Source organism: Schistocerca cancellata, chromosome 8 (genome assembly GCF_023864275.1).
Source record: "Schistocerca cancellata isolate TAMUIC-IGC-003103 chromosome 8, iqSchCanc2.1, whole genome shotgun sequence".
NCBI classification, from domain to species: Eukaryota; Metazoa; Arthropoda; class Insecta; order Orthoptera; family Acrididae; genus Schistocerca; species Schistocerca cancellata.
In genome coordinates this window covers 548,820,538-548,835,843 of record NC_064633.1, presented here as the reverse complement: position 1 = coordinate 548,835,843, position 15,306 = coordinate 548,820,538, and the positions used below count along the sequence as shown (strand labels likewise).

Sequence of the window (15,306 nt, the reverse complement as noted above, 5' to 3'; positions counted from 1 at the left end):
ATTCAATCAGGCAGGACTTGTTATAGACCTTCTCTCCTTCTCCCAGTCCCTACAGTGGAAACACCTTTTTGCCATCAACCCCACCAATTAGACTCAACTGTAGCCCTATGTTGAACCCTGCCAGACTCATTTTACCACTCTAATTGTGATCCACCCCCTGTTAATTTTTCAGAATTTCTTAATCTTGAACCGCGCCTCACCATTGTTCTCCAAATCCCTCAACAGGTAAGATAACCTTACATTCACAGAAAGAACCATAATCAACTACCTAAAAACTGATCCTGACCTTATAATCCTATCTGCTGACAAAGGCTCCAGCACTGTTGTTTTGAACTACAAGGATTACCTGGCAGAAGGACTCTCCCAGGTGGCAGATTCATCCATCTACAACCCTGCCACACTAACCCGTTTCAAAAATCTGTCAGGATCTCCAGTTTCACCTCAAATCCTTAGATCTAGCCCAGAAACTCTCCCTGGAGACTACCTCTCTCCTCAACCCTACCATTCCCTTCACTCCCACCTTCTACATGGTTTCTAAGGTTCATAAACCCAATTACCCATTACGCCCCATTATGGCTGAATACTGTGCCCTCATTGAGAGAATTTCTGCTCTTGCAGACCAATACCTTCAGCCTATTGCCAGCAGCCTACCCTCCTACATACACAGTTCCTGTTCCTTTACCACATTGTGTCCTGCTCATCACTATTGAGTCCACCTCCCTTTACACTAACAACCATAATGTCCATGGCCTTACCTCAACCCAAAAGCCACCCCTGCCTCAAAGGTAGAGCAGTACCTCCATCCATATTAAACCTACCAACCATTAGCAATACATTCACTCTGACAGCTACCACCCATTGCATACCAAGAAGTGCCTTCCATACAGCCTAGCCACCCATGGCCTTCACATCTGTAGTCCCTCTAAAATATACAAAGGGTGTCACTGGGGTGTTCACAGACCGTAATTACCATTCCAAGTTTGTACAGAAACAGATCTCCCATGCCTTATCTCTCCAGTAACCTTCCACCTCCTGAAGTCCCACAATCCAATGACAAAGGAGAATTCACTCATGACTCAGTACCACTCAGGACTGGAACAACTGAATCACATTCTCTGCCAGGGTTTCGACTACTCTCATCATACCCTGAAATGAGGAACGATGATGATGATGATTAGTGTTTTAGGGCGCACAGCAACAAGGTTATCAGCGCCCTTTCCCTAAAGATCAATTCAGAGCCGATCTTTGCGAGAATTGGTAACGTTCAAATTGCAAGATTGGACACAGCACATCAAAACAGGTAGATAAAACTAAAAATAAAATAGCAGTACAAAACAGGTAAAAATAAGTAACGGCAGCTGAGTGACCACTTACAAATAATGGGTGACCAAACCACTGTACAGCACATTAAGACCTCAATCCCAATATTTTGGGAAGAAGTCCAGACATTACACAAAAGTGTAAAACTCCAGCAACACTCGCCTCATTATTAGTTAAAAGAGAGGGCAGGTCTGGTGGGACACTGAAATCTTCCCTCAAATTCGCATATAAAACACACTCAGTTAAAATATGTCGTATCGACAGCTGTGTCCCACATGTCTGACACGTTGGTGGCTCCTCACGATGTAACAGAAAACCATGTGTCAAAGGACAATGTCCTATTCTAAGCCGTGTAAGGGCTACTTCCTCAGCTCGTCATTGTCGGAAGGAGGTGAGCCACGGTCGGACAGAATCCTTCACTGCTCGCAACTTATTATCCCTCACGTCCAGCCACTGAGCCTCCCACCAACGGATGACCTTTCGAGTCACGAAAGATGTTATTGCCTGCAGGGGGACAGAACAGCGAGCAGGAGGTGGGATGGAACAAGCCTCCTTGGCAGCCGCATCTGCAAGTTCATTTCCAGGAATCCCTATGTGCCCTGGAACCCAGCAGAAAATTACATCCTTACCCTGCTGTTGCAAGAGAAGGAGTGCATCCTGCACTTCTTGCACCATCCGATCTGCTGGGTACATCTGTTCAAGAGCGTGTAGAGCACTTTGGGAATCGGAGCAGATGATGAATTTTGTGCCATGATGTCGGCACATATGCTCTAATGCTTGCAGAATGGCAAACAGTTCTGCATAGTAAACTGAGAACTGCTCTGGGAGCCCTATCCTACGGACAGTATCAGGAAACACAGCAGAGCAGCCCATAAAACCCCCCTGTTTAGACCCATCCGTGTAAACAGTAATAAAATCTGAATGGCGTTCTAAAATCTCAGTAAGTTTAATTTTAAAAAGGTGGTCCGGGGGACAATACTTCTTGTAAGCAGCCAGATCAAGAAGTAATCGTGGCCTTTGTAGTAGCCAGGGAGATCCCCTACTGAAATGAGGAATGTCCTACACACTATCCTTCCCACCACTCCCACAGAGGTATTCCACATCCACTGAACCTACACAATATCCTCGTCCATATGTACACAACCGCTCCTCCCAATCCCTGCTCCCAACCCTTTGCCTCATGGCTCATATCCCTGTAACAGACCTACATGCAAAACCTGTCCCACACATCCTTCTATCACCACCTACTCCTGTCTGGTCTCAAGCAGTGTCTATTACATCAACAGCAGGGCTACCTGTGAAACCAGTTATGTGGTCTACAAGCTAAGCTGCAACCACTGTGCTGTGTTCTACGTGGGCATGACAACTAATAATCTGTCTGGTCACATGAATGGCCACCTACAAACTGTGACCATGAAACATCTGAACCACTGAGTTGCTGAGCACATTGCCCAACAAAACATTCTTCATTTTAATGACTGCTTCACAGCCTGTGCCACCTGGATCTTTCCTATCAACACCAGCTTTTCTGAATTGCATATGTGAGAACACTTCCTGCTGTATATCCTGTTCCTGTAACCCTCTTGGCCTCAGCCTTTGTTAGTCATTGTCCTTCACCCAGCTATCCCTTTCCCTGTTCCCACTCCAGCATGACACAGCTCTCTACTTCACCAGTGCACCCACAGGCTTTTCATTTATCTCTTTTTCCACTGCCCCCCCTCCCCCTAATCCCTCATCCTCCCCTGCCCTCTGTCTAACCTCCTGACTGCACCTAGATGCCCTATCCCCTCTCCACCTCATCCCTGTATGCTCCCATGAGCAGCACTTTTCTGTGTCCCCCACACTTCACCTGTTACCCCCCCCCCTCCCCCATTGCCCAAGCCTCCTCCTTACCCCTGCCATCCAGATTGCTTCTACCATAATGTGCTGCTTCTTGTGGTCTGGCCTTGGCAGCCAGAGACAGTGGTCATGTGTGTGTGTGAGTTGCATTTCCGTGAGTGCGTTTGTGTATGTTTTCTAATTTGGATGAAGGCCTTTTTGGCCAAAGCTTACTTGCTAGACAGTCTTTTTGTTGTGCCTATCCATAACTCAACATCTCCACTATGTGGTGAGTATCAGTCTATCCTTTTCAGAATATTGTCATTATTCTATCCTGGATTTCTCATTGAATTCTTAGTTAGCTTTTTATATATGCCTGACAGTGAGTCTCACTCACTGTCAGGCATATATAAAAAGCTAACAGTAAGGACTAACTGCAGTAAATTTAATTGTGTCGAATGAATGTGACATATATGCTGATGGAACACAAAATGAAGGTAATGTATCCGATACATATATTTTTTTGTATACAGGTCTACCAGCTGTAGTTGGTGGTGAGAATCGCTCAATGCCAGGAGCATCATCCTATCTTAAGGTTGCTCATAGTGATAACAAAGGGAGGTACTGTGTCACCAGGAATGCAATTGTTGCTGGAGACTGTATTGTAGCAGAGCGTCCCTATGCATCTGTTTTGCTCCCAGAAATGGGAGGAACACATTGCCACCATTGCTTCCAAAGGTGAGGTATAAATATTTAAGAGCCTTTTATTTCATCTTTTACATCAATAGTCATTACACAGACATTTTCAGACTGCTAAATAACTCATTCAGAGCAGTACAAATTTATTGATAGTGTCAAACTCCATCAAACTGATGTAAGATTCTTTATAAAAGGAGGGGAGTGAAAGTGTGTGTGTGTTTTGTGTGTATGAGAGAGAGAGAGAGAGAGAGAGAGAGAGAGAGAGAGAGAGAGAGAGAACCAGTTTGAGACATTTATTTTTCAAATAAAACACTGTAAAATTAAATTGTCCACAGACACTGGAATAATTAACAAATTTGCAGTGTCATACCATGTTAGAAATTGCCTTTGTCCTTGTTGCTCTTTGATAATAAATTTTCCATTGTGATTAATTTATATACTTTAAATACTTTGAATTATATTAATATGAAAGTAACTTCTTGTATGCTTCATACAGTTTTACTTTCATAAAAAACTAAAACTAAATTGTATTTCAATATTTATGAAATATCGTCTAACAGAGAATCACACTTCCTGTTTAAAATAACAAGACTGTCACAGCACATCTGTAGAGTATGCACATGCAAAAAAAAAATTCAGTTGCATGCAGAATCTTCTGTTTCCAAAAAAAGTGCAGCCAGAAATCCAATTCTTAAGTGCCTAATTAAGACATAATACATTATGCCTTCACCCCTGTTCATTGCAAGAATACTTTATAAATAATTTCCAATATTAAATATTGGATGGATTATAAACAATGGTATGACAACTGACCATTACATACAAATGTGTCGCACCAAATAGTTCTACAAACAAGTACCAATGGCTGTAGTGCAACTACTGAATTTATATTCACCATCAGAGCACACATGCACACAGGCACTTACACTCCTGCTGCTTTGTCCCCACTGTTTAGGTAGCTGACTGAGATGCACTAAACATGAGAATAAGTTACGTAAAAGGCCAAGTTCTGTCTGCATTGTGCTTAGAAATATCTCTCGTTTTACTGATCTGCAGACAGGACAGCGAGCATATGAGGGCTGTTCAAAAGGTATCTAACTTTTATTTATAAAATCAGTCTTCATACAGATACAACTGTTTGACACTAGTCACCTCCAAACTAGTCCCCTTCAGCTTGTACGCATCTCTCGTAATGCTGCTGCCACTGCTGGAAGCATCGATGGGAAGCCTCTTTTGCTACGGTGCATAGCTGCTCTGTTGAATTCTGCACAATATCATCAGTGTTTCAAAATCTGGTCCCTTTCAGAGTCATTTTCAGTTTAGGAAAAACGAGAAATCACTTGCTACGTCAGCAGAACAGGGAGGCTGACAAACCACAGCCACGTTGTGTTTCACCAAAAAACCCTGAATTAATTGAGAATGATGAGAGGGTGCATTATCATGGTGAAGGTGCCAACTGCCTGCTGAACAAAACCCTGGTTGATTTAATTATGGGAAATTGAGAAAATATCTCTCTAAACAATTATTGGGGAAACAAGAATAAATACCTTTCATTATTATGAACTTCTCTTCCTATATTTAATAATGGAGATTGCACTTCAAACATATATACTTTACATAAAGTGAAAATATTATGATGTTTGGATTATTATTCTGAGATTATAGATATATTTTACTGCTACAAAAAATTATCTATGGTATGGATATTAAATATTTTCTTTCTGACTCAAAATAAATTGAAAATTCTTTTGGTTCTGAAATATTACTTCCTCAGGCTCAAGCCAAACTAGTGCAACCTTCTGCTGGGGTGGTTTTATGTAAAGATAAATTTTCAACAATGAGAAATAACTATGCTGTGTAAACTGAAAATCGGACTCTGGCCACATTTATGTAAATGGTAAGGAGACAAAAAGGTTCCCATTTCACAGCGATAATTCAACTTATATGAAGAGGCAGCAAGCCTCAGTACATTGAACTGCATACAGAACCATGAGTGTAGGACAAGAGCTAAGCAACAAGATCAAAAAGACAAACAATAAGAAAAAGATAACATGGCATCTTTCCTTTATATATTGGCTCATGGAATCTAAAGTTTCAATACACTACTTGTGATAAATATTCTTTGTTCAGCATATATCACTGCACTTACTTTCACCAATAATTAGAGGCATCACACCACTGCCCACAAGGCTGGACATTTGCATCTGCTTCACAAAAGTGACTTAGAACCTCTTGATACTATTCCTTATTGACATTAGTCCTCATGGTGAACCATGCCACTGGAGTTAAAAAAGGTGGTCAGCATGACTTTCACATTGTTGTGGACCTGCCTTGCTTCTTTAGGTCTCGCAGTGATGGATGCTTCCATTGTGATGACTGGAACTTTGTTCCTATGTTGTACCCATAAAACCAGGACTTATAACCAGTGATCAATGTTTAAGAAATTTTGGATTACTGTTCACAGTATCCAGCATGTCCTGTTTGATCTGTGAATGAAGTTGCTTCTGCTCAGTGAAATATGTGCCTAATAGGCACATATTTCGCTGAGATACTCTGGAGACCTAAATGTTCTATTAAAATAAAATGAATGGATCCAATACTGACTTTAACCCTACATCACCAGGGACCTTACAGTATCAACAGCAACCTCACTTGCAAATGTTGAAGGCATACCTGAACGTGCTTCTCTGTTCACTGATGAGCAGCCATCTTTGCCATTGTGCGTCTCCTTTACCTGTGTGCTACCATTGCTCCATCCCCAAACACCTGTTGAGTTTTGCAGATTGTTCCAACTTTACAACTGCCAAGCTTGAAACAAAATGTAATGCAATAATGTTGTTCCACTTTTCCTGTCATTTCGCCCACATCGTAAAATCCGGTATCAACCATTTGCACCTGTTCATTTCTCAATGGCTAACCAGCAACCAGTTGTTTCCATAGTCAAGGAAATAAATTAGGCATGAGCACCATGTATGCCAACAAATGAAGATGGTTCAAATGGCTCTGAGCACTATGGGACTCAACTGCTGTGGTCATAAGTCCCCTAGAACTTAGAACTACTTAAACATAACTAACCTAAGGACAGCACACAACACCCAGCCATCACGAGGCAGAGAAAATCCCTGACCCCGCTGGGAATCGAACAAATGAAGAGAATGTGTACACCGTGATACCATTGTTGGTTTCAACAATAAAAAATAAGGCAAGATATTTCTTGAAGAACCCTCATACATTCACTCAACACTGCCCTATGGATTAACATCCTGGAGAATTGCAGCTCAAAGTCAAAGAAGTATTTTTTTCTGCAGAAGCATACAATAAGGATGTGCTGTAAAGTTGACAACTAAGTCTCTTCAGGGTCATAGGAATTGTTACCCTTACATACCAGTACATTTGTGATTAATAAAAAAGAGTGAATTTACAATGAACTATGCAATTCACAACCAAAACACTACAAGTAAAAATAATTTATATAAAAAAAAGAAAATGTTGGAAACATAGCACCATGTAAAAATATAACACTATCACACAAAAATGAAAAAAAGTAACAAATCCTTCAGAAGCTCCCAGCATATTTAACAATTTTTTCAGAGGTGTTGGAGATAATATAATAAGAACGGCCAAACCAATACATTTAAAATAAGAACTGTACATTAGCACTGTCAAGATAAAGTAGAAAAGCAATAAAAGGACTAAAAAACTTTAACTCAGCAGGCATTGATGTCGTTCCTGCAACAATCATAGAGAAAAGTGCTCTAAACCGAGCTGAAATACTTACACACTGTTCAGTTTAAGCAGGAACTTTTCCTCGTTACTGAAAACATCTATAGTAATTCCAATTTATAAAAAAAAGGTGGGAGAAGTATGTAGATAGCTACAGACCCATCACTATTTCCTCTTGCATTTCAAAAACACTTGAAAATGTTATGTATGACAAATTTATGAAATCTGTTAACAAAACAAAATCCTTTGTAATGAACAGCATGAATTCAGAAATAAGAGGTCAATAATATCTGCCTGAGTGAATTAATTGAATACTAAGCTTGATGGACAAGAAACACAAATCAACAGGAGTATTTAATGACCAACTGAAGGCTTTTGACGAGATGGTTCATAAGATTCTGCTATCAAAGCTTGAAAAGTATGATATTCAAGGTCTGTCCAACAGCTGAATCCATTCCTTTCTGAACAATCCTAAACAAGCAGTCAGTATCGAGCACACTAGTGTTAACCTTGAAACTATTTCTGACCACTTACCAGAGTATAATCTAATCAAACAATGGAAACTCCAGTTTGGACTATCAATAACATAAGGAAAGATGACACACTGTGTTGCAGACAGGCACAATGAAATTCTACATCTACATCTACATCCATACTCCGCAAGCCACTTGACGGTGTGTGGCGGAGGGTACCCTGAGTACCTCTATCGGTTCTCCCTTCTATTCCAGTCTTGTATTGTTTGTGGAAAGAAGGATTGTCGGTATGCTTCTGTGTGGGCTCTAATCTCTCTGATTTTATCCTCATGGTCTCTTCGTGAGATATACCTTCACCGAAGGTGAAGGTATGTTCTCGAAACTTTAACAAAAGCTACTGAGTGTCTCTCTTGCAGAGTCTTCCACTGGATGTTTAGCTATCATCTCCGTAACGCTTTCGCAATTACTAAATGATCCTGTAATGAAGCGCGCTGCTCTCCGTTGGATCTTCTATATCTCTTCTATCATCCCTATCTGGTACGAATCCCACAGTGTTGAGCAGTATTCAAGCAGTGGGCAAACAAGTATACTGTAACCTACTTCCTTTGTTTTCGGATTGCATTTCCTTAGAATTCTTCCAATGAATCTCAGCCTGGCATCTGCTTTACCGACGACCAACTTTATATGATCATTCCATTTTAAATCACTCCTAATGCGTACTCCCAGATAATTTATGGAATTAAATGCTTCCAGTTGCTGACCTGCTAGATTGTAGCTAAATGATAAGGGGACTATCTTTCTATGTATTCGCAGCACATTACACTTGTCTACATTGAGATTCAATTGCCATTCCCTGCACCATGCGTCAATTCGCTGCAGATCCTCCTGCATTTCAGTACAATTTTCCATTCTTACAACCTCTCAATACACCACAGCATCATCTGCAAAAAGCCTCAGTGAACTTCCGATGTCATCCACAAGGTCATTTATGTATATTGTGAATAGCAACAGTCCTATGACACTCCCCTGCGGCACACCTGAAATCACTCTTACTTTGGAAGACTTCTCTCCATTGAGAATGACATGTTGCGTTCTGTTACCTAGGAACTCTTCAATCCAATCACACAATTGGTCTGATAGTCCATATGCTCTTACTTTGTTCATTAAACGACTGTGGGGAACTGTATCGAACGCCTTGCGGAAGTCAAGAAACACGGCATCTACCTGGGAACCCGTGTCTATGGCCCTCTGAGTCTCGTGGATGAATAGCGCAAGCTGGGTTTCACACGACCATCTTTTTCAAAACCCATGCTGATTCCTACAGAGTAGATTTATACACTCCTGGAAATGGAAAAAAGAACACATTGACACCGGTGTGTCAGACCCACCATACTTGCTCCGGACACTGCGAGAGGGCTGTACAAGCAATGATCACATGCACGGCACAGCGGACACACCAGGAACCGCGGTGTTGGCCGTCGAATGGCGCTAGCTGCGCAGCATTTGTGCACCGCCGCCGTCAGTGTCAGCCAGTTTGCCATGGCATACGGAGCTCCATCGCAGTCTTTAACACTGGTAGCATGCCGCGACAGCGTGGACGTGAACCGTATGTGCAGTTGACGGACTTTGAGCGAGGGCGTATAGTGGGCATGCGGGAGGCCGGGTGGACGTACCGCCGAATTGCTCAACACGTGGGGCGTGAGGTCTCCACAGTACATCGATGTTGTCGCCAGTGGTCGGCGGAAGGTGCACGTGCCCGTCGACCTGGGACCAGACCGCAGCGACGCACGGATGCACGCCAAGACCGTAGGATCCTACGCAGTGCCGTAGGGGACCGCACCGCCACTTCCCAGCAAATTAGGGACACTGTTGCTCCTGGGGTATCGGCGAGGACCATTCGCAACCGTCTCCATGAAGCTGGGCTACGGTCCCGCACACCGTTAGGCTGTCTTCCGCTCACGCCCCAACATCGTGCAGCCCGCCTCCAGTGGTGTCGCGACAGGCGTGAATGGAGGGACGATGAGAGTCGCTTCTGCCTTGGTGCCAATGATGGTCGTATGCGTGTTTGGCGCCGTGCAGGTGAGCGCCACAATCAGGATTGCATACGACCGAGGCACACAGGGCCAACACCCGGCATCATGGTGTGGGGAGCGATCTCCTACACTGGCCGTACACCACTGGTGATCGTCGAGGGGACACTGAATAGTGCACGGTACATCCAAACCGTCATCGAACCCATCGTTCTACCATTCCTAGACCGGCAAGGGAACTTGCTGTTCCAACAGGACAATGCACGTCCGCATGTATCCCGTGCCACCCAACGTGCTCTAGAAAGTGTAAGTCAACTACCCTGGCCAGCATGATCTCCAGATCTGTCCCCCATTGAGCATGTTTGGGACTGGATGAAGCGTCGTCTCACGCGGTCTGCACGTCCAGCACGAACGCTGGTCCAACTGAGGCGCCAGGTGGAAATGGCATGGCAAGCCGTTCCACAGGACTACATCCAGCATCTCTACGATCGTCTCCATGGGAGAATAGCAGCCTGCATTGCTGCGAAAGGTGGATATACACTGTACTAGTGCCGACATTGTGCATGCTCTGTTGCCTGTGTCTATGTGCCTGTGGTTCTGTCAGTGTGATCATGTGATGTATCTGACCCCAGGAATGTGTCAATAAAGTTTCCCCTTCCTGGGACAATGAATTCACGGTGTTCTTATTTCAATTTCCAGGAGTGTAGTCTCCAGAAAAAAAGTCATTATACTCGAACATAATACGTGTTCCAAAATTCTACAACTGATCGACGTTAGAGATATAGGTCTATAGTTCTGCACATCTGTTCGATGTCCCTTCTTGAAAATGGGGATGACCTGTGCCCTTTTCCAATCCCTTGGAACGCTACGCTCTTCTAGAGACCTACAGTACACCGCTGCAAGAAGGGGGGCAAGTTCCTTCGCGTACTCTGTGTAAAATCGAACTGGTACCCCATCAGGTCCAGCGGCCTTTCCTCTTTTGAGCAATTTTAATTGTTTCTCTATCCCTCTGTCGTCTATTTCGATATCTACCATTTTGTCATCTGTGCGACTATCTAGAGAAGGAACTACAGTGCAGTCTTCCTCTGTGAAACAGCTTTGGAAAAAGACATTTAGAATTTCGGCCTTTAGTCTGTCATCCTCTGTTTCAGTACCATTTTGGTCACAGAGTGTCTGGACATTTTGTTTTGATCCACCTACCGCTTTGACATAACACCAAAATTTCTTAGGATTTCTGCCAAGTCAGTACATAGAACTTTACTTTCGAATTCATTGAACGCCTCTCACATAGCCCTCCTCACACTACATTTCGCTTTGTGTAATTTTTATTTGTTTGCAAGGCTTTGGCTATGTTTATGTTTGCTGTGAAGTTCCCTTTGCTTCTGCAGCCGTTTCCTAACTCGGTTGTTGTACCACGGTGGCTCTTTTCCATCTCTTACAATCTTGCTTGGCACATACTCATCTAACGCATATTGTACGATGGTTTTGAACTTTGTCCACTGATCCTCAACACTATCTGTACTTGAGACAAAAGTTTTGTGTTGAGCCATCAGGTACTCTGAAATCTGCTTTTTGTCACTTTTGCTAAACAGAAAAATCTTGCTACCTTTTTTTTAATATTTCTATTTACAGCTGAAATCATCGATGCAGTAACAGCTTTATGATTGCTGTTTCCCTGTTCTGCGTTGAACTGTTTGAAATAGTTCGGGTCTGTTTGTCACCAGAAGGTCTAATATGTTATTGCCACGAGTCGGTTCTCTGTTTAACTGCTCAAGGTAGTTTTCAGATAAAGCACTTAAAAAAATTTCACTGGATTCTTTGTCCCTGCCACCCGTTATGAACGTTTGAGTCTCCCAGTCTATATCCGGCAAATTAAAATCTCCACCCAGAACTATAACATGGTAGGGAAATCTACTCGAAATATTATCCAAATTATCCTTCAGGTGGTCAGCCACAACAGCTGCACATTACTGTTGCACATTTAGTTTTCAGCAAAAGCCTTCTTCAGAAAAGGAAACACACACATTCATTCACACAAGCATGCACACCTCATGCACATGTGATCACCACCTCTGGCAGTTCAGACTGGAGTTGCACTCCGGTCTGAGCTGCCAGAGATGGCAGGCATGTGTGCATGAGGTGTACTTGTGTCTGTGAATAATTGTGTGTGTTTCCTTTTCTGAAGAAGGCTTTGGCCGAAAGCCAAATGTGTAACAGTCTTTTCATTGTGCCTCTCTGCAACTCAATGTGTAATCTTATGGACTGTAACAATTTCTTTTTTTCCCTATATAATCTAATTAAAAATGATGTAACCCAAGACCAGTAATGCGACCACTTCTGCTCTTTTTGTATATTAACAATCGAAGCTCAAACACAGATGCTCATATAACTTTCATATTAGCAGACAACACCACTACTGTATTAGAGTAGGAAAGAAAGGAAGAATTACAGCAATCAGTAAACACTGTCACAAAACACCTGTAAAATGGGCAAAAAATAATAAGTTTTTAATAAAAATTAAAAATCAATAGCACTAAAATTTCCCAATGCTTCAAACAAAGACACGTACACCGATGTGTACATAGAGTCTACAATGGAATTTTACATTCTGGTGTAAAAGTCTATAACAGGTCGCAGGTACACATCAAGCAGGAAATTGAAAATTAGCAGACATTCAAAACCAAATTAAAAGAATACAGTTATCCCTAATGGTCATTTCATTGTAGCCAGACACAAAGCTCCCACAGAATTAACCTCTGCCTTCGTTCACCAACACTTCCAAACTATCATCTGTAACACCTTGACCTACAATCACAACACTGCTCACTGCCTTTGCCACCTCTGCTACCACTAGACTCCTTGTTAGTCACTGTGGATGTGACATACTTGTACACCAACATCCCCCATGCCCATGGCCTTGCAGCCAAGGAACACTACCGTATTTACTCGAATCTAAGCCGCACTTTTTTTCCGGTTTTTGTAATCCAAAAAACCGCCTGCGGCTTAGAATCGAGTGCAAAGTAAGCGGAAGTTCTGAAAAATGTTGGTAGGTGCCGCCACAACTAACTTCTGCTGTCGAATATATGTAGCGCTACACAGGCATGCTTTGCAAGCACAAAGATAAATACTGGCGCCAAAACCTCTGCGTCAGTAAATAAATTAAAAAAAGGTGGAAGACGAGCTTTTTTTCTCCGCCCCGAGTTTTGACTACTGCATTTTCATACATTATCCAACGAAGTAAATACAAATTCCGTATTGTTCATCTTCGAATGTAACAGCATTTCAATGGGCTACGAAAATCCGACTGGCAAGACTGGGATGTTTGTCAATATAGCCAACTCTACATTCTGAATTTTTTCCTACCTGTGAGAAGAGATGGTTGCTAATAGGAACTTTTATGAATTGTGAATCACATGCAGTATTCTCTTCACCATAAGATTAATACGAATATAAACATTTTGCCATGTATTCTTTCGTGTTTGCTGCTATGTCATTTAAATCCTGTCTGCCTAATAAACTACGAAACTAGTGTGAGACAACAGCAACGCGGAAGAATATACATACCATGTCATGTTTATATTCGTATTATTCTTATGCCTAATAGTGATACAGTCAGAAGCAAAGCACGGCACTTGACTAGATTTTTAAATCTAAGATGACTCTAATTTCTGTGCAGAATGTAATGTACTAAAGAGGCGTCTGAAAAGATTTTCAAACGGAGAAAAATTTTCGCTAAACTCTCGTTCAGAACATCATCTGTCATATGCAGTCTATTACTTGGTTCTTGTCGATCATTATCAAAGAAAGCAGCAGTGTAACTAACAACAAATAGCAGTCTCTTGCTATTGTTTCGCTAATGTGACGATTCTTCTCTCTCTCTCTCTCTCTCTCTCTCTCTCTCTTGCGGCGGTAGTGCGCTCCCAAAAGCAAGCCATGCCGCGAGCGGCGATAGAACGTAAACACTCATTATCAGAATGCGACAAACAATGCAGGACACAGTACAGTAATGCATTTTCAGCTTAGAGTGATGTAAACACCTATAACAAAGAGAACGGCACTTATAAGATCAAAGAAAAATAAGCAATCAATTCAAACCAGACGAAGCGCGTGAAAAAGAAGGGTACCTGTATAAATGCGGACGGAGCGCCTGACGCATAGCAATGGCTACCTGGTAAAGCTTAACTGCTAAGCTTATGACTCGAACCAAACTACTGTAGCTGTATCGTCATTCATTCGACCTAAATTGTGTCTCATATTACAATGGACCAACTTTGTTTCGATTTGGAGGTGCGGCCTAAAACTTTTCTCTCCCCTTGAATTTCGAGTCTCAAATTTCAGGTGCGGCTTAGATTCGGGAAAATTTTTTTCCCTTGATTTCAAGTCTCATTTTTCAGGTGCAGCTTAGATTCGAGTGCGGCTTCGATTCGAGTAAATACGGTATCTTTCACAACATCCTCCAAATACCAAGCTCACCACCTCTTTCCTAACCCTTCTAGCCAAACACATCCTGACCCAAAATTAATCTACCTTCGAAGGCCAAAATCTATAAACAAACCCATGGTACTGCCATAAGTACTCACATGGCACCTTAGTATGCCAGCTAATTTGTGTGCCATCTGGAGGAATCCATCCTATCCAGTCAACACCTAAAATCCCTTGTGTGGTTCAGATTAATTGATAATATTTTCATGGCATGGTTGCATGGCAAGGACAACCTATGCTCTTTCCTCCATAACCTCAACACCTACTCCCAAATCTGCTTCATTTAGTCCAACTCAACTCAATCAGCCTCCTTCCTATATGTTCATATCAAGTGCACCAACTACCAATAGAACTTGCACTCTGACAGCTGTCACCCATTCCAAGTCAAAAAGTCTCTTCCTTACAGCTTCATCACCAGTGAATACCACATCTGCAGCGGAAAGCAGGAGTTTTTGGAATATCCCAATAACTTTACCAGAACTTTTATTGACAGAGAAAATCCTACCCAGCTCATCCATAAACAGACCTCCCATGGCATCTCCTCCTCTGACACCAGTAAGTCTGTTAAGCAGCCACTGACCAAAACTCCTCTCATCAAATCAGCATGATCTTGGCCCTCAGAGGCTCAACCACATCCTTCACCAGAATGTAGACCACCTCTTGTCAGAAGGAAACGCTAATCACATCATCTAAAGTAGTATTTTGCCATCAACCCAATGTACAGAATGTCCATCCCTATTCCAGTCCTGCTCCCAATCCAG

At 42.3% G+C, this 15,306-nt stretch overlaps 1 protein-coding gene across 2 annotated transcripts in view; it reads left to right on the top strand.

Annotated features, from left to right (window-relative positions):
- The window catches only part of LOC126095248 (SET and MYND domain-containing protein 4-like), a 169,318-nt gene that overhangs the window by 93,239 nt on the left and 60,773 nt on the right, over positions 1–15,306 (top strand). For both annotated transcript variants that reach the window (XM_049910001.1, XM_049910002.1), the window contains exon 6: positions 3,672–3,876. In XM_049910001.1, the coding sequence (XP_049765958.1) occupies positions 3,672–3,876 (205 nt within the window). The remainder of the gene's footprint in view (positions 1–3,671; positions 3,877–15,306) is intronic.